The sequence below is a fragment of the Besnoitia besnoiti genome, assembly GCF_002563875.1.
Source record: "Besnoitia besnoiti strain Bb-Ger1 chromosome Unknown contig00007, whole genome shotgun sequence".
Taxonomy (NCBI): Eukaryota; Apicomplexa; class Conoidasida; order Eucoccidiorida; family Sarcocystidae; genus Besnoitia; species Besnoitia besnoiti.
In genome coordinates, this window is record NW_021703915.1 from 4,003,707 (window position 1) to 4,022,128 (window position 18,422).

General features: G+C 56.6%; 3 protein-coding genes across 3 annotated transcripts; 2 read left to right on the plus strand and 1 right to left on the minus strand.

Annotated features, from left to right (window-relative positions):
* Nucleotides 1-304: 304 nt before the first annotated feature.
* On the plus strand, nucleotides 305-8,579 carry BESB_075500 (ALG6, ALG8 glycosyltransferase family protein; the record flags this gene model as incomplete). Its single annotated transcript, XM_029365923.1, has 14 exons — nucleotides 305-408; nucleotides 710-788; nucleotides 1,530-1,634; nucleotides 1,961-2,055; nucleotides 2,463-2,686; nucleotides 3,203-3,270; nucleotides 3,882-3,950; nucleotides 4,293-4,554; nucleotides 4,975-5,091; nucleotides 5,353-5,415; nucleotides 5,841-5,923; nucleotides 6,208-6,344; nucleotides 6,772-6,875; nucleotides 7,444-8,579. 14 exons carry the CDS (start codon nucleotides 305-307, stop codon nucleotides 8,577-8,579), a joined length of 2,646 nt encoding a protein of 881 aa, XP_029218407.1.
* A 1,057-nt stretch (nucleotides 8,580-9,636) lies between these two features.
* On the minus strand, nucleotides 9,637-11,620 carry BESB_075510 (putative Sedlin protein; the record flags this gene model as incomplete). The annotated part of the gene is made up of 5 exons (XM_029365924.1): nucleotides 9,637-9,686; nucleotides 10,232-10,325; nucleotides 10,582-10,796; nucleotides 11,139-11,232; nucleotides 11,585-11,620. The coding sequence occupies 5 exons, from the start codon at nucleotides 11,618-11,620 to the stop codon at nucleotides 9,637-9,639; spliced, it is 489 nt and encodes a 162-aa protein (XP_029218408.1).
* Nucleotides 11,621-14,950: 3,330 nt separating this feature from the next.
* Nucleotides 14,951-18,204, plus strand: BESB_075520 (carrier superfamily protein; the record flags this gene model as incomplete). Its single annotated transcript, XM_029365925.1, has 6 exons — nucleotides 14,951-15,423; nucleotides 15,782-16,052; nucleotides 16,389-16,544; nucleotides 16,994-17,175; nucleotides 17,472-17,544; nucleotides 18,046-18,204. The coding sequence occupies 6 exons, from the start codon at nucleotides 14,951-14,953 to the stop codon at nucleotides 18,202-18,204; spliced, it is 1,314 nt and encodes a 437-aa protein (XP_029218409.1).
* Nucleotides 18,205-18,422: the final 218 nt, after the last annotated feature.

Sequence of the window (18,422 nt, forward strand, 5' to 3'; positions counted from 1 at the left end):
GAAGAGGAGAAGGGAAGAGAAGCAGCAAGGGGGCAACACGCGACGGAGAAAAGTCGCGCGCCGCTGCCTCGCTTCGCGGACGGAGTGCCCCGAGTCGGTGGTACACAGGGCGGAAAAAAACTTTCTTTCTAAAGATTGAGGGGCGGAAACTGAGCGAGGGCAACTAGGGTTACGCGTCTGGGTCTCTGCACAGAGGAAGAAGGAACCACGAGGCGCAGCCGGCGAGCGCCCGGAGACGATAATGGAGCGGAAGTCGTTTCTCTAGACTGCGAGGACGCCCGCGACGCATTCTCGCGAAGGAAAGATGAAGGGCTCGACCTGCGAGAGAAGGGAGACGGCGAATGGGGCCGCGTGGCCGTGGGTCGTTGCAGCTGCCACAGCTCTCAAGATCCTGCTCATTCCTGCCTAGTGAGTCTTTGCCAGGTCTGTTCCCTCAGAATCTGCACGCCATCGCCTTCAAATCCAGCGCCTAAGAGCATAGCATGCACATGGATCTCCCTCGCATCGAGAATCGTTTGTCTCCCGGCGCCGATATACGCGCTTTACAACTCGCCCAGACGTCTGACTGCGCATATGCTGGTAGATGTCTCTTTGCCTCCTCTGTGCATCCCCGGTGCACAGTTACACACTGCTATGTGAGCCTAGTTGATGCGTTTCTTGATTGTGGTTATTTCGCGGGTGCGCTTTTTTCTCTCGGGTGTCTGTACAGCCGGAGCACGGACTTCGAGGTCCACCGAAACTGGCTCGCGATCACGGCGTCACAGCCTCTTTCGACATGGTATCGACCGGTATGTGGAGTGCGTTCCCCAATCAGACGGTTTGGGCCTTCGCAGCGTGTCTTGGCGCCTCTCTCTCCAGGCTGCTGCTTTCCACACCGCCGCAGCCGCCCGGCTCCGCTCTCGGTTCTTCGCCTCTCCTCTTGCATTTCTTAGCCGCCTCCTTGAGAGCGTCCTCTCGGTGGCGGCAGCGGCTTGACGTTGCTAGCCTCCTGAGGTGTCGATCGTCGCGGTTCGCTCTCGTTTTCATCCGCCATGAGCGCCGCCATTGAGAGTGCTGCTGCGTTTGTTGGCCGCTTTTTCTGCTTTGTGTTTTTTGACGGCTGTACCTCTGTGGACACATTCTCTGCGTCCGAAGTCTTGTTCCTGTGGTTTAGCTGCCATCTCCGTCGGGATTCGGCCGCCTCTCTGCTGCAAAGGCCTGTGTTTCCTTCATCCAGAGCGTAGCACTGGTTTCCTCTCACCGCGTGCGTCTCTGTTGCCGCAACGCTGTCTGCACTCGCTGTCGCAGGGGGATACGGGAGAATGCAGGATCTATCTGCACAGAAGTGCCGACGTGTTTCCTGCACCGGATGGAAGGTGTGGCTTGTGATGCTGGGTTTCCGTGTTTGGAGGACAGACTCGAGCGTTTACGAGTGCATCGCGCGTGGCGTCACCCTTGATTTCTCTGCTGGCGCCAGTCTTCGGGGGAGCTGCAACGGCGACGCGCGTATATAATTTTACCCCCCTGCTCTGATTTGGGAATGTCTGCAGGAGTCGTCGCCCTCGAAGTGGACCCTCGACTACCCTCCGCTTTTCGCTTTTTTTGAATTTTTTCTCTCGCTCTTCGCACGCTTCATCGACCCGGCAATGCTGCAGGTAAAGCGACTCAGCTGCTGAACATAACGAGAAAGCCTGCCCGGCCCCCCGAGGATTCCTGCTTCCGTGCCGCAAGAAGTTGCTGTGTGTGGGTGTGTTTCCGGGGTGTACGTACACTGCGTCGTGGTATGTTCTGCAGCGTATGTACACGTGAAATCGAGCGACGGAAAGCTGGGGGAGCAGGTGACGCCAATTCGAACTTTTGCGCTCGGAGAAATTCTCACCAACGAGCACATTGGAAGGCTCGGAGGCGAAAGTTTTCGCGTTCCTCGCTTTTCCATCTGGAATTCGAGAGCGCCCCTGTGCTGAATATTATTTCTCTGTAGGTCGAAAATCAGGACTACGCAAGTCCAAGCTGCGTTAGGTTCCAGCGTTTCACTGTTGTTGCTACGGATCTGGTGCTTGTCGTCGGGGTGTGGCGGTAAGACGTCTCCGCTAACCTGGAGATATATCCATATATATATATATATATATATATATATATATATATATATATATATATATATATATATATATATATATATGCATGCGGAAGGCGTATTATGTGTGCATGTAGATATGTACATAAGTGTAACTACTTGTGTCAGCACCCGCGTGGGCGCCTCCTCGAGGGACGGGCTTTTCTGTCCCTTTTCACATATGTGTATGTGCTGACTTCGAGAGTTTGCGAGGCGAATTCCACACCCGAAAAATCAGCCATCTCGAAAACACGAGAGCTCGACGCTTTCCACGCGCATGTGGTAGAACGCGAATGCGTGTTTGCGCGCGCATCATTAAAGTAGGTAAGCGGATCTGGCTCGCGCCTGGCTCTCCGTGCTGCGTGCGTAGCATGTACACAGCTGCCCAGGCGCTACGCCGAGAAGAGACGCGCCCGCCGCGCTTCGGCTCGAGGTGCCAAGATGCGCACAGCGGCGTGTGCCGCAAAGAGGACGAGACGGGATCCACAGAGGAGTGCGGAGAAAAAGGCGAAGAAGAGGCACGAGAAAACGACGGCTGGCCTGCTGTCGCGCTTCTTCTTGTCCTGTTTAACGCCGGTCTGCTGATCGTTGACCGTAAGCTCACCCGGTCGGGGCGCCACGAGGCTCTGGGCCGCGCCGTTCACGGCGCCGTCACACGCGCAGTGAGTTCCATGCAGCGCCCGGCAGACAGAGGCAGGTCGCTAACTCGTTCTAGCCCGCGCGGAGGTTCCTTGTCTGTCTCTCCCCATTCCGACCGCTCAAGTCTTTCTTCCTCGGCATTCTCTCCGTGTGGTGGTTTATTTTCAAAGAGGAACTCTGCTTCGTCTATAAGCCGAGCCACCTCTGGGCAGCCGCGGCCCACTCGACCAGTTTCTTCCCGTTTGGCGTTTCCGCTCTCTTCTCTCCCCTTGCGTCCTCCCGACGCGAAAGGGTGGACCAGCAACTGGAGAAAAGTGGAGCCGAGTCGGGCTCGGAGACATGAGGCAGGAAAGTCGCGGAAGACTCACCGGGCGAGGGCGAGCAGGCCTCCTTGCTGTGCGGCTTGTGCGCGGCCTGAAGCCCCGGCCCAAGTGGCGTTTTCTGGCTTTTTGCGTTTCTTGGCTATCTCAGATATTCACTTTCAGTACAATGGCTTCCTCCTCGGCGTTCTCTTCCTCTCCATTGCAGATATTCAAACGGTGAGACGTTCTGTGCGCGCAAAGACCGCAGGCACGGGCACGATGCGACGGGCGCGGAGGGTGAACAGCAATCGTAGCCCGTGGACATGAAGAGCGGTTGTCTGTAGACGCGGCTTCTGCTCTTTTAATCAGAGATACTCTGGTCTTGCGCGAAACGGATGGTACATCGCTGGGACGTGGATCCGAGGCACCGCTACTAAAGGTGGAGAGATGCAAAAAAAACTAGAAAACAAAAAACACCACTAGGAAAAGTGGGGAAGCGGCGCGAAGGCATGTAGACTCGTCTGCGACGAAAGCTGTCCAGACTGAAAAGAGCTGTAGCCGTCGACCAGTGCTACTATCTACGCAGAAGGACAAAACTCAGATACCCAGTCGTATAGGCTGATACAAAACTAAATATGCAGATGTATAGATATTGAATGCGAGCAAGTGGTGGAGCGGACAGAGAGATGAAAGATTTCGAGAGATAGACGTGCGGCGAGGCGGAGTGACGTGGAAGAGTTAACGAACGCAAACAGGCAGCTCAGCGTGAACTCGCTAGACACACACACCGGGCACGCACGGCTCCATCGTGTTGAATCCAGTGTGTTGGTTCTCTCGGGTGTTTTCAGGGTCGCTATTACCGAGGTAGCACTCTCTTCACGGCGCTGCTGTTGCTCAAACACATCTTTCTTTACGTGGTATGCGGCATCTCGGCTCGAGTGTGGCGGCAGCTTTTCATCTAGGAGGTATTTCATCTTTTCTTTACAAATACAATTTTTGAAGAAATAGTCTATCCATACCTTTCTGTGGTATGAAAAACAAACTTGCTAAATAGTTTTTTTTAAATTTCGTGTCATGTCCAACTTAATATCTTAGCGAGCGATACTGTGCAGTGCGAGGGCCTGGCTTCTCCAAGGGACGCATGCAGCCGCTGTGCGTCCACCCTGGCGGCGTCTCTCATACTTCGAAGCGGCGCGTCCGAACCTCCCGCGCGCCGACCACATGGCTCGCGTCGTCCGCATCCTGCGTGTCCTCTTTAGGCTCCAGTGTACTTCGTTTTCCTCCTCAGCTGGCTGCGGTCGCACGGCGCGGCTCCAGCGCCCGCCGAGCACTCTGGCACTGAAGCCGATGAGGCCTTCACGAGCGGCGACGCGCGCCAGTTTTCCGCCTCCGCTTCCTCTTCAAGTCCGCGCCGACTGTCTTTGCGAGGTTCTGTCGCTTCTTGGCTGGCGAGGGTTGCGAAGCTCGCCGCGCTTCTCATCGCCTTCTCGCTCCTCGTGCTTGCCCCCTTCGTGACCACCGGTACACCGCGAGGCAGAGCGCGCTGACGCGCGTGACTCTCTGCACACATCGCTTCTTCACAGTTCTCTTGAGCGCCTTTAGCCGGTAGCGCACGTGGGCGGCTGCGCTAGCGTGGTGAACGCGGCGAGCGGACAGCGCAAGGCAGACTCGATCGCGGCACATGTGTGGTGAAGCTGGTGGGGGAGGGGTGGGGTGCCGCGGAACGCATGCGAGAGGATGCCGCGTGCAGACACATAACACACACGCATGGCAGACAGGCTGGCGAGCGGATAAAGAGGCGCCGCGCTGCAGACCGAAGCGACGACTGCTGCGGCTGGGGGAGACCCTCTACGGCGGCTGCTGAGGCGGATGTGTCTGTACGTTCCCTCCGGAGCTTGTCGCGGGATGGAATGCGCCCTGTGTTGTGTCCGTTTCGTTCAGGGCAGCTGCGCGATTTGCTTTCGCGACTCTTTCCCTTCGGGCGTGGCTTGCTGCATGCGCAGTGGAGCGCGAATGTCTGGGCGCTGTACGCCGCCGCGGACCGGCTGCTTCTGCTCGGTGAGGCTCGGGGGCGGGGGGAGGGAGGCGCGAGTGAAAGACGCGCGAGTTCTGGCGGCGGACGAGGCCGCAACACACTTCCGGGAGAGGAGCAGAGAGAAGGGCGGTGACCGGTATTATGGGCGCAGTGCGCGGCACCCGTCGCTGTATCCTTGGGTGTATTCCGCGTGAAAATATGTGTGAGCTTGCCTACACACAGTTGTCCCACTGCGGGCACCGACTGTACCAACCTGGTGTGCATCTGTTTCAATCTTTCTTCAGCTCGGGAGAAACTGACGCGTGTCTCTCTTGCGGCATTGGACGCTCCCTGCGGCCCCACGAGAGGTGAGCGACCCGCTGAAAAGCCTGCGCTCGGAGAAGCTCCTTTGACTCTGTTGGCGCCTCATTTGGTCTGCACTGGCATCCTCGCGACCCCTCGCCGTAGGCGCGGAGACACCTCAGATACTCGCTCGCGCGGTCAGGGATACTTCGCAGGACTCTTCTGCCTGGATTGCCTGTCGACGCTGCGGGCACGAGGTGCTGCGCGGACCTCCTTTGGCCTGGAGAGCGGATTGCGTGTCGTCTCTCTTCGTTCCAGTCGCTCGCGATGCGCATCCTGAGCGCTCTTTGCCGGCGTTCGCGAACCCCTCGTAACCTGCGGCTGGCGCAAGCGCGCGGCACTTTGCAGTGAGGGAAACGCGAATTCGGGGCGCCCTACGGACGCGCCTGCCATATTTTTGTCTCTGGCCCTTTCGCGGTGTCTCGCGCAGGCCTGGTCGGTGCCGGCGCGTTCCAAGTCTTGCCGAGTGTCTCGCCAGCCGCTGCTGCCACCGTCACGCTGGTGCTTTACACGGTGAGCAAGCGCGTTTCTTCTGCCGAGAAAAGTCGCACTGCGCCGGCTGTCAGGCCAATCGAGAGCCGCTTCGCGTGTGGGGGTCTCCAGTCTCCTCGGGCTCCGTGGGCGCTCACGTGCAGGGAGATCGTTTTCATTTAAGTTTGCCGCAAGCGTATCTCCTCACTTCCACTCCTAAATTCGAAAAGCTATGGGTTTTGGTGCCGGCGAGAGAAGCTCGCAGCCGGGCGGACACGAGTAGAAAGGCGCGCGGGCCGCGGTGTCGCCGCTTGTGTCTTCCTCAGCCGCTGCTCGCTGCCGTCTGGCGGGCCCCCTCGCGGAGGCTGTTTCCCGTCTACGTCGCTCTGGGAGGCTCGGTCTGCTTCGCCACCGGTTGGCACGTCCACGAAAAAGCGATTTTCCTTGTCTCCCTGCCGCTCGGGTGAGCTGCGCCCTCGACAGGCACACGCTGGAAATGTAGATAGTGGTACACAGAGATAGAGAAGATTGAGAGACAGAAGGAGATTGAGAGAGCCACATAGAGATAGAGAGAGCTATGTGGACATCGAGAGGGCTATGAAGGGAGAGAGTACTTCGCAGAGGCGGAGAGCGCCGCATCGAGGTGAAGAGGTCGACGTCGAGGAACAAAGAGCCGCACAGAGGCAGCGAGAGATACTCGAGTGAGGAGGTGCGAGGGCGAAGAAAACGGTTCCAAAGCGCGGAGATGTTGGGTCAGTGCTTATGCACGGCGGGTACCTCGTAGCGTGATGCCGTCATTTTAGGTTCTCTGTCGAGTCCGCAGTCCTGCCTCCGGTCTGCATGTGTGTCCGCGCTGACTCGCACCTCTCGTGCGTGTTGGTGGTGCGCAGGGTCGCGGCGTGGATGGATTTGAATCCTCTTCTCCTCGTTGTTTCTTTCCTTCTCAACGCCTTGAGCAACCTCGCGATCCTGCCGTTGCTTCCTCGCGCCCATGGTGAGTGTCTGACGGGCCCGTTCGGATGTGCACGCAACAGCCGAGGCAGGTGTCTCTCAAATGACGCCTGCGCATCGCTTGCGCTATCACCGTTCAACTGGTTTCTATCTCTCTGTCTTGAGCTGCTCGCGTGGATTTGCTCCAGGGTTTTGTTTTGGTGCCCAGGTTATGTCTCGCTGCCATGCGTCCTGTGTCAGTCGACGACGATGCGCGCAGCTTTTTTGGTGTTTCCGCTAGGTCGCTGGGGCCACAGGTGGCCAGTAGAGGGCGTAGGGAGAAACTGCTTCGCCTGCAAGGGCATGTGGGTTTTCCCATGGAGGCAGTTTCGTTCTTGACGAGGTTGTAAGTCCCTCCTCGTGGTTCCTGAGTTTTTTGTGAGCGGCGCGGCGGGGCGCACCAGAAAGCTCGTCTCCAGTCTCTCTTTCTCTCTCTCTCGGAGTTCAGCACGAGCGTTCCTCTTGCCTGAACTCGCGTCCTCGCTCTGCTGGCTCGCTTTCTGCGGGCCGCTTGCCTACTTGCGAGTGTGTCAGCCGTCGTTTGGAGTGTTTCGGTGCATGCTGCGTCTCAGAGACGCCTCTGAAGCTCACGATTTTTCTCTTCGCAACGCTGCTGGAGGCGATCTGTCTCTTCCTCGCGCTGGAGGAGGTGAAGCGCAGAGCTAGGCGCGACACGCCGATGCATGCGGGCGCGTCTGCGCAGCTGGTGGACGGTGTCCTCACGTCTCCTGTGCCCTGCTCGTGGCCTTGGCTCGGCGGACCTCCTCCGTCCTCCGCGCGGGTCGCGGCCTCCTGTGTGTCGCGGCAAACGCAGGCGCCCCGGTCTCCTCCGTGCGCGTGCTTTTCATTTCTGTGCGCTCTCGAGGCGAACTGCGTGGCGGCGGCTGGTGGGGCGCGGCCGGCGCTTCTGCGAAAGCTCGTCAGATGCTACTTTCTTTTCTTGACTCTCTGTCTCGCGAGCGTGGGGGTCTTGTACGGCCTTCAATCGGACGTCGTTCCCAACCTCCTGCTCCTCCAGCTCTACAAGACCGAAATGTCCTCTGCGGCGGCGGAGACCTCGCTGTCTTCGCCCGCGCCCGTGGGAACGCTGGCTCCCTCTGGCCCTCTGCGCCCAGGTGCTGCTGAAGAGGCTCTCGAAGACGCCGACGCGCTCGCTTCGTCCCGCCTGACCGCTCGAGGCGTGCTTGCTCTTATTCTGCACTACCACGGCGCGGCGCGCGCGGAAGACCACCGTCAGCGGGCGGCCGCGCGGCAGTTCCTCAGTGAGCTCGTTTTGTCGCCTGGCTCCATGCCCGCGGCTCCCTCTGCGGCGAGCCACTCCGCGGCGCCGGAAGAGGAGCAGAAGGGCAAGCGAGAGAGGCCCTCGCGAGTCGAGGGAGAGGCGCACAAGGTTGCAGGCGGAGGCGAGAGCGAGGAGGGAGTGGAGATGAATCGAGTGCACGGCGTGTGGGGCCCAGACGCGCCGCAGTTGCGCTCGATCTTCCATAAGTGGCGAGAGGCGCTTGCATCTCCTGTCTACCAGACACTCTTCAGAGCGCACCGAGTGGTGAAGCGCTTCGAGTTCCTCCCGCTGCTTCTTCTCGTGTGCGCCTGCGCCGTTGGACTGCTGTCTCTCTTCGTGGTGCTGCATGTGCATATCGTGTGCTGCCTCGCTCCGCTGGCGCGGGGTAGCCTCGTCGCGCCAGCGGAAACACACGACGCCTTCTGAGCTGAGCCACTGCGCTCAGCTCGGAGCCTTCTGTGGAGCTGTAAGTTCTCATCCCTCGGCAGTGTGGCTTTTCCGTGGTTTCGGTCTTCGCTTTTGATTCAGATGCCTAACCAACCTTTCACTGAAAACTGTGTCTCAGCACTGGGTTGTCTCAGCTGTGGGACGACGCGATATGCGGGCAGAACGGCACACGCATCCGTGAGAGCACGCGACGCGCTGGCGAAGCCCTCGATCCGAGGCCTGGAATTCTGCTGTCGTTGCGCGTGTTTCAACTGAGCGTCTCGCGTCTTACGGGCACATAGGCATGCAGCCGGGCCGCGTGTATCGAGGGAGGAGGCTACCTCGCGTCGAGTAGAGGACAACGTTAGACATGCGAAACTCATTTGACGCAGGACTGCAAATGGGTGGCTCTTAGTGTCTCTGGGGCGCGCGCGGAGCTGTGCTGTGGCGAGCGCTGACACGCAGACCGCGGGGACGCCGTGATGGAGACTTGCGTCCGTGAGTAGGACAGGCATCGCTATGGGCTATTCACGATCTTCTAGGCAGAGGCAAGTGGCCAGGTGTGTGCTGAGTGCACGGCTACGACCACCCGAGTGTCGTCTACAGTGCAGGTAGCGTCACACGTGGTGCTATACAGCCTCGCATAGCCTCGCCAAACTGCCACTAAGTCATCCTCAACTGCGGCAGCTTTTGTATCTGCATATCCTGAAGCACGGGACTCAGGCGGGCAGGCGCTGGCCCGGCTGCGGCAGCCTGCAGAAGGAACGGCAGTGCGAGAGTGTCTGACAGCGCCGCGGCCACTGTAACGGTATGTGGCGCGCCGGCGTGGCCGGTTGCCATGCAGAGAGAAGTTCAGAAAATGCAATTGAAAGAGAAGAGAACCGGGCAAAGGTGCACGCGACGAGGCAGGCGGCACACTAGCAAAGGAGTCAAAAATAAAGAGACGTAACGAGAAAACCACCTGCACACTATTGAAAAGGCAAACTCAAGCCAAAGTGGCAACTGCCACGATCACTTCAGAAGTCTGATGCGGTAGCCGAGAAGCAAGCTGCAATCTTCAGTGATCTCTGCCCGCAAATTTCTTCCCGTAGAAATCCACGATCGCGTCTGAAAACATGAATGGAAAGGAAAAGAAAGCCGTCCACGGTTGCACATAGAGCACGAGAAGCACCATGTCTCGGCGGCTCGTGATAGCGCCACGGCCGACACGGATCGGCGACTCAGACGCCACCACAAGCAGGGAGGGGCATCAAGTTGGGACAGTTTTCTTCTCTGCGGCTGAGCGAGATCCTGCGGCAACGGCAGCTGCAGTTCTAGCAGGCCCCAGTTGCGCGTATGGATGCTTTTTTCGAGAGACAAAAACCTTTTCAGGCGCGGTCTCCGTCGTCCGACGAGAGTTTCAGGCATGTGTACGCTTGATCTGTCGTTTATGTCCATGAGGCACCGATCCGCTAGCTATGCACAGCACGGACAGAGCATGGCCGGCAGATGACAAGCACAAAAACTGAGGAATGCGCACACCTAACTGAACGCACTAGACACCGGCTGAGGAAGTCCACACCCAGACCAGTAGCTGCGGAAGCGTGGAGAGTTTGGCACAGACGACTCAAATGCTCATCCCAAGCCATGCGCACGGCCTCCGGCGTTCTCACCTAACTCGCCAAGAAACTTGGGGGTTTCGATCGTGTCCAGCAGAAACGGATTGCAGATACTGTCTGCGTACAAGCGGTGAAGCCTTCGGAAGAGCTGAAAGCCCACACAGGAGCGCGTGATGTAGTGCATCACAGCGAAACAGAGAGAAGACAGGAGATCACAGGTGGCATGAAAGCGCAAACAACGGTTGGATATCTCCCCTTTCTGCACGGAGCTGCCGCCCCGCAGTCCATCCCGTCGCCTGCCGTGACCTGAAGTGTGAATGGCTCTGGAGACAGAGGAGTGGGTGAGTTGCTGTGTGGCGGCGTCTGCACCGGCTCTAACAGGCGAAGGAGCGGATCGTGCTCACATTTCGAACGTCATGTTGGTGGTACTGGCTCCTCTGCTCAATGGCCACCAAGATTTTGATTCCCGTGGTGCCCACGTAGGCGTAGAACAGGTAGTCGCGACCCAGGCAGAGAGCAGGGCAGATCACGCCAAGGTAGCAGTCGCCCGACGGAGGCACAGAAGCCGCTGCTCCAGCCGGCGGACCGTACGACGACGACGGCGATTGCTGCGCTTGGACTGCACAGTCGCAGCGAACAAACAAATCACAAAGACAAGCTCCGTCGCCACGGATACACTTGCAAACCAGAAAGCCACGTACCACGTCCCTGTCTGCCTAACAAAGTACAGAGGTTAAGTTGGCGCTGTGCAGAAATCACCCTTCCTTGGAGCAGCAAAACGGACGTGCCCGCCAGAACTCGAGGACGAGCACCGGTTCCCCTCAAACATGTCGTGTCGGCCTGAGAGCCTCTCCGCCTTTCGCAGACGAAACGCGTTTCCCCTGAGAGGACTCTCTCTCTGCTGCTATGTGGCAACACGAACACAGGCCGCAGAGCAAGCGCCGGTGCCACGGGTCCGTACTTTTCTCCTCCACTATGTCCAAGGCCGCATATGCGGCGAATTGCATCGAGAGCTCGTCCTCCAGATTGAATACTTGAAGGGAAAGAGGCTCATTCTGTCAGCGCATGATGGAAGAGGCAGCGAGGAAGGGAACGTATGTGCTTCTGCAACCGCGACAGAGGCCTGAAAACCCTGCCGCAACTGCCGAAGGATCATCGTATTTGTTATCGCTGAATCGTTACATGGCTCCGTAAGTGCAATGACCCCACATCACACACACGCGCGTATCTCTGGTCGCTGGCGATATGAGGCTGGCCGCCTCTAGTCCCGATGAGTCCAGCGGAAAAGCTTAAAGTACTCCGACGTCCGTGTGGTACGCTCGTTTTCACCGAACCCGCCCTCCCCCCCTCCTGTCCCGCTTACGCAAATCGCAAAATGCTTCCCAATATACCCGCTGGCTTCCTTACTTGTTTGCCAACGAAGCAAACACAGGCCACCGCCATTATGTCTTCGTCGTGTCGGAGAGAAGGGCATCCGGTTGCGCTTGGATAGGAGCATCTGGGCAGGAAAGGGATGTGATGCCACCCAGGTGTGATATCCTACGCCATGCGTGCCACCCCCTCCAGCACACAAAAATCAAGCTGCCGTCAGGCGCGCACGAGAAGCTTCCTGAGCCAGAATGTGCACTAGCCGGCCCGGACGGATGGTGGTGCTTTGTCGCCAGCCGAAGAGGAGGGGGCTTTGGGGTCGTGGAGCAAGAGGTCATACAGACCCAAAAAAAAGGAACCTCCAAAAGGCAAGCTCACGAGTACGGAGCACACACGAAAGCAAATGTGTTAGCTAAACTGAAGGCAAACGGCGTTAGAGAAGGGCTATCTATCTTTGCACGCCAAGGCGCATGAGATCCTGCATGCGCTCCGCCGGACACAGACATGTGCTCCGCACAGTTTGCATCCATCAGGCGGTTCTGGTAATAGAGACTTATGCTTTTATGATAATGTAGACGAGCGTATCTGTTCTGCGGCAGACGTGTGACAGGCATGCCGGATGTTGTCCACCGTCTTCAACCGAGGGGTCACTTCGCAGAAAGCGAGGGTGAGAAGTGAGAAGCCGCTGCTGCCGCTTTGTACTACAGCGCGTGGTCACCTCAGAGTTTCGTAGTAAAACAGCAAAGCAACATAGTAGTCAAAGGTACCCCCCCCCCCCCCCCCACAAAAGTTCAACCGTTGTTGAACTTTTGTGCGGCTTGCATTTCACGCGTTTCCAAGTGTCAACCACGCCGCAGCCCGCAGCCTGTTCGTCTGTCAACAAGGAGTTCGTCGTGTGTAGCAGTGGACAGGAGTGGCTCAGCGTCCAGCGCGAGAAGATCTGCAGTGTTGGTCGGCCATATCTACGGTCCGTGCTGCTACTGGAGGCGTTCTGCCTGCCAGGCGCCCAAGGATTCAAGATCTGCAAATGTAGTGTGACAGGAGCTTCAACCACAACTCGCCCAATGAATACGATAACCTGATCTATTCTCACCTGTCCGTCGCGTTGGCGTGGTCCCTTCCCCGCAGTTTCCTTGCAGGAAACTCAGAACTTCACTTAGTAACTTTCCTTCAGACCACGGGGTCTAAGCAATCACATCAATACGGTGTAACACAGATGTATCACAATCAACCGGAAAGCCCAAATAGTGCCCGTCCTACCGCTGTCGGCCGGCCTAGGGATGAATAACAAGGCCTGTGATCTGGCGTGGTTGTATGTCCCTAAACTGATGCCTAAGCAGGCGGTGGCAGTGGGGATGTGGTTTCGCTCGACTGTGCGTCTCATGCATAGTGAGAACACGCCAGGAAGGTGGTGAGCGCCGCTGGTCCGCGTGTGCAACAAGGGAGTGGCCAAAATGGTGTGGAACGCGCTGAAGGCTCCATTGTCCGATGGTACATCTGGCGTAGCAGCCAACACGGACGGCACAATCAACACAGACAATGTACGTTGAAGTTTTTTCCCTACTCATGTTGCGGTACAGATACGCTTGGTCATACGAATCAATGGTAGATAAAGAGAATGGCTCATGCGAACAGTGATCCAACCGAACTGCCAAATTTCCTGACCAGGAGTGGAGAGAGATTATTCTGCGGGGGACGTGATTAGGAATATCGCATTTCGTCAGTCGCGTAGAATTCACCTTCAACTGTGTTGCTTTTTCGTCGACAGTGCTCTGAGAAGTCAGTCGAAGTATTTGTAGAGCTACGTCCCCGAATGGCGGTGCAGTACCCACCTCAAGAGCCTGTAGTTCCCCGGCTACCTATATAGAACGGGAAGTGTGCAATGTGATTGCAGAGCAGTCACCTATGAAATGCGTACCTGTTGTTCTTCTGCATGAATATGTGCCAGCTGCCGCTGTTTGTGGACTGCTTGGGCTTTGCGGGCCTGTTCGTGCCTGAAAAATCTGTGCCGCAAGGTGGCAAGGTGTCTCAGTGAAAAGCAACGGACCTTCGCATTTCATGGCGCAGTGCAGCGTGCAGATCCTCCGCCCGTGCTTCCTAGTGTCACCGGCCACTTGAGGAGACGTTGGTGCAGACGTGTTTTATGCACCTTTTACCGCCTCAGTTGCTTCTCTCTGATATTGCTCTGGGGGAGGTTACACACGTCGGTGGCTGGATAGATGCAAAGTCCGTACCAGTTTGAGATAGTTCCGCAGAAGGTTTATTGATTGCTTGAGCCGCAGCAGCTAAGATTCATGAAGAAGCTTCGTGGCAACGATGGTCCATCATTAGACCGGCTAACCAATGTCTGCAGCTATTTCCCGAGCCTTTTCCTCGACGCTCGCGGCATGAACGGCGCTGATAGATGAAGCCATGCGCTGCGTGGCATCCCTAGTACAATTCCGACCGTAACTTCTTCACACATCAAACCGGTGGGAAACTGCAGCTCACGCGTGGTCTTTTTGCAAGTCGGCGGTGGTGATGATCGCGGGCTCTTCCGAATCCTCCTGTGGTACGTATACGTCTTCCGGAACAGGTTGCGGCGAAGCTTCCGTAGGTCCGGGGAGCAAGCCAACAATGGCGAGAAAAATTATACCAGAGGACTTCATCCTTGTGACTGAGACTGGCTGTCGGCGACTCCGGCGCTCGCAGGTACGCAACTACGGTTCGATCCCTGCACTGGGTTCCGCAGCTCGAGTTGTTGACCTCGGTGAGCGCTCCCAACTGTAGGTACACCGACGCACGCGAGGCGGACAACGGTTCCACCGCGGTCACGTAGCCTTGCTTCTCCCAGACATGCCTGAATCATAGCGTCCCTTCTAGAGGAGACCACAACGCATCATAGAAAAGTTCCGTGTGTGTAGACTTGGACACGAAGAGGCGAGTCGTTGAAAGTGTTGTGCCGCTCGATTTGGATTGCATGGTCACGTCAGCATGCAAGAGTTTTCGAGCATGCACTGGGCAGAACCGAAGGTAAGAAAGCCTTTACCTCGTGTTTGCTTGACATTTCTCCCATTCGATCGCATCAGCTGACGCTGTTTTTGCTTTGCGACTGTGTGTATAGACACTGACTACTGTTCATAGATATATAACCTTAATAAATGCCGGACTTTTAGTCTCCGAGCGCCCAGTCGGCATTCTGCTGCAAGGGTGACCGCTGACTTCCGCGCTGTCGCACTGTGCTCGAGCCAAGAGTGATTTCATGGAGGTCGCCGCAAGGACTGTGGGATCGAAGCCGCCATTTATCATTAAGAGGACTTTTCCTGAGTTCTTTGTCCCGGCATCCACTCGCTAGAGGTCACAGTGTGCGTATTGATTGACGCGTCCGTTCGCTTTGGCGCGCAAGTGACCCGAGCCGTTTACCAGATGGCGAGCGGCGGCGAACATGGCAGTGCAGGGGCCACACCCTGGACAGGTGCGTGCAATGTTTCTTCAGAACAAGGCTGTTCCAATGCAGGGACAGAGGGTTTGTGGAGTGACTGGCGTGAGCTTAGAGCTGTGATGCTGGGCTCTGCGTGTGGCGGCTTCCTAAGCCGTTGCCTATTCCATCCCATAGACACAGCGAAGTCAATGATGCAAGCGCAGGTAACCGAAAGACACCGGCTACAATCGGCCCCTTCTCTTCCGGGTACCAAGAAACCTACAGCTCTCACTGCGTCGGATCTGCCGTTGAATGGTTCTTGGAACACGGGGACGAGAGGCCGCGCTATGAGAGCGAGCACGGCGGAGGCGCAGACGAAAACAGCTGGAGACTATCGCTCCCCTTTCGCCTCGACATGGCACACGCTAAGGACAGTATGGAACAGGGAGGGTCTAACTGGCTTATACAGGGGATTCGCGTAAGAAAAATATTCTCCGGTATCTAACGCAGTAGCAGAGCGGCCTACCGCCCGCACACGTACACGTAGCGCTGCTCTTGCATTAATCGTAAGAAAGAGCGGGAGGCGGAGGGGCAGAAGGATTAAGATGCAAGTTAAAGTCTGATCAATCCGTCACTCGCGTTCTGTCCGGGTCGTTTTAACCGATTTTCGCGAAAGCCTGTGGCACAGCAGACGTAGAGTCAGCCGTGGTGTGTAGTCGTCTTGTCGGTAGCATGGACGTCTCCCATGAACTAGTGTACCTCGGTTTTTTCTCAGACATGGGATGTCTGTCTTATTTGCCTCTTTGTTTATTATTGCCTCTATGCTTGTTTCACAGCATCTGCGGGTTCGGCTCCGTCCCAGCAACATGCTTATATTTTACCTCCTTCGAGCTTTTGCGAGCCTCTTTGGTTCGTGTCTGCCGGACCCAGCAGGACGGCAACGGTGGAGATTTGTGCACAGCGGAGAAAGTTCAGGATGTTGAAAAGAGAGAGACTGGCCTCCTGACAAAGGCACCGCCTGTAATCGATCTGGCGGCGGGATTCGGCGCCGAGGCGATCTCTTGTATCTTTTGGGTACCGATTGATGTCTGCAAAGAGCGCCTACAGGTATAACACGTTGATCCGCTATCGGAGTGGAAGACTGTGACTCGTAGGGTGGCTTCGGGGCGCTCGGTGGGAAGGGTTGGGTCCTGGGAAACTATGTTTGCTGCATAGTTGTACAGCAGTACAATCAGCAGTCATATGCGTCTTTAAGGTAGCGGTATTCAATATGGTGGCCATCGGAGGTAGCATCAGTAGCGGGCGTGTGTCCTCGAGGGCTGCCGCACCTGGACGAACCCGTGAGGAGTCACCTCACTCACAGTTTCGTTCTCCTCGTCCGTTTGCTTTGTGATCCCATTTGAGACGAGCAGCCATAGTTTCTGTGTCGTTTTCCGAATGCAGACACAGCGAGTTCTGGGCACCAGCTATTATCGGGGCAGCTGGGACGGTATGTGCCAGATATACAGAGGAGAAGGCCTTCGGCAGCTCTACAAAGGGTATGGGGCAACCCTGCTGTCATTTGGCCCAATGAGCGCGTTATTCTTTATGTTTGACAATGTAAGGATGGGTAAGAAAACGTGTCACCCACCGAAAAAAGGCTTTACAGCTTTCTTCCGGTGGGTGGCACGCTGTTGACCCCCTGCAAGCCTTGGTGCCAAAACATACGTCGGGATGTACGTCTTGTGCAGCGTTGTGGGGGTGTCTTACCGAGCTTGCGAGATACTTCATGAGAGTAGAACTTGACGCGAGCGCATATGTTTTTGCGTCGGCAGCAATCCAATACAATCTTCGATGTTTTCTGGCGGTGGCTGACGGGAGCGGGTTGTAGGCATGTGTCTTTATGAAATCGGGGTGCATCACAGTCGAGATTTTGGGCGTTCAGAGTTACTGTTCGGAAGACTTCAGGGTGTTTTCCTTACGGACAAGCGCAGTTCTTGCCCGGATCCTGTAGGCTTCACGCATCTGTCCCCTCGGTGGCTGTAACTGTGTGCGATGCCAAATTTCAGCAATTACGGGCGCGGTTAGGGAGCACCGAGGTCCTCCAGCGCGAGACATCTGCATCTACTGAGAGCCTGCCATCGCCAGATCAAGAGAGTGCCTTGTCGCCGTTGGCCTCTGGCGGGTGTGCGCTTTTGGCGGCAGCAGCCGCAGCTTGGTTAACTGTTCCCCTGGATAAAGTGAAGCTTAGGTAAGGATCAAACGTTGTTGATATGGTCGAGAGTGGCAGCGCTGGCGGCGTATAATATATCAAGGTCAGTTCCTAAAATTGCAACTACAAACGGTGGCTTTGTACACCCAAGTTGGTCAGACGCGGACTGATGAAGGCAGGTTGAATTCGTCCTTCATGGGTGAGAGGATTCAGGAATGCAGTAGGAAAGACAAGGCTGAATCACTATCAAGTCGGGATACGGCCGGTGGTCAGCAAGTCGTCATCACCGGGCCGTCGCACCTTCAGTGGTTTCGCTCTTTGTGGTTCGTTTGCAGGCTCCAGATCCAACGCGCCCAGACGGGAAAGACTCCTCGTGCGACTCCTTTCCTGTACCGCAACGTTATGCACGTAAGGCCAGGCTATGGTGTGAGAGTCCTGATATGGTCCCTCGCGCACGCTCAGTCAAAGCCATCAGGGCAATAGATCCACTTGGATGGCTTGCCACGTCTACGGGAGCTAATGTACAAGCAAGGTGCGGCTCTTGTTCAGTCATACAACCCGTTCAGCTATGCCGATGAGAAATTTTCCCCAACGGACCCCTACGGGACGTACTCCGACGGCAACAGCCTTCGCACAGTGCAGCACGTGCCAGCCTAGGCCCCCGCCCACGTTGTCACCACCGGTTTGCCTGTAGCTATGCGTGATTTCATAAAAAATAGCACCTCCCCTGCTTGCTGGTCTTAATTGGCAGGAGCCGTTTGTCTAGGTCCGAGAAATGCTGAAGGTAGACTTCCTGGTAACTGTATGTGTTGCTTGTGGTTGACGTGCGTGCCCACTGTAGTGGGGTCGTCAACTGCCTGGTAAATGCTAATTCTTGTGGCCGTTTATTTTCTTGTGTGTACGATCCAGGGCCTAGGAGAAATGTATAGGACGGAGGGCACTCGCGGGATATTTAGGGCAAGCGGGGCTCGCGTTTTGTTTCATAGCGCAAACTTCGCTGTGGTCATGGCCGTCATGGAGCAGGTCAAATCGGCGTATTTTACTTATGTTGAACCGTCTCGCGGCTGAAAGCCTGAGCTTTTGCAATCCGCATGCTGGTAATGAGATACCGGCCCGCAGGGGCCACGTTCTGTTATGTATGCAATCGGGGAGCGCGTGAAATGAAGAAAGAGCGTGCGGCGCGAATTGGTTGGGCATCCGCTAGTGTTCCCAACGATGTGTCCAGGATATATTACGCAAGAAACGCTACCTGTTTTTTCTTGCCATTCCTATTGCCTTGCCTCAGT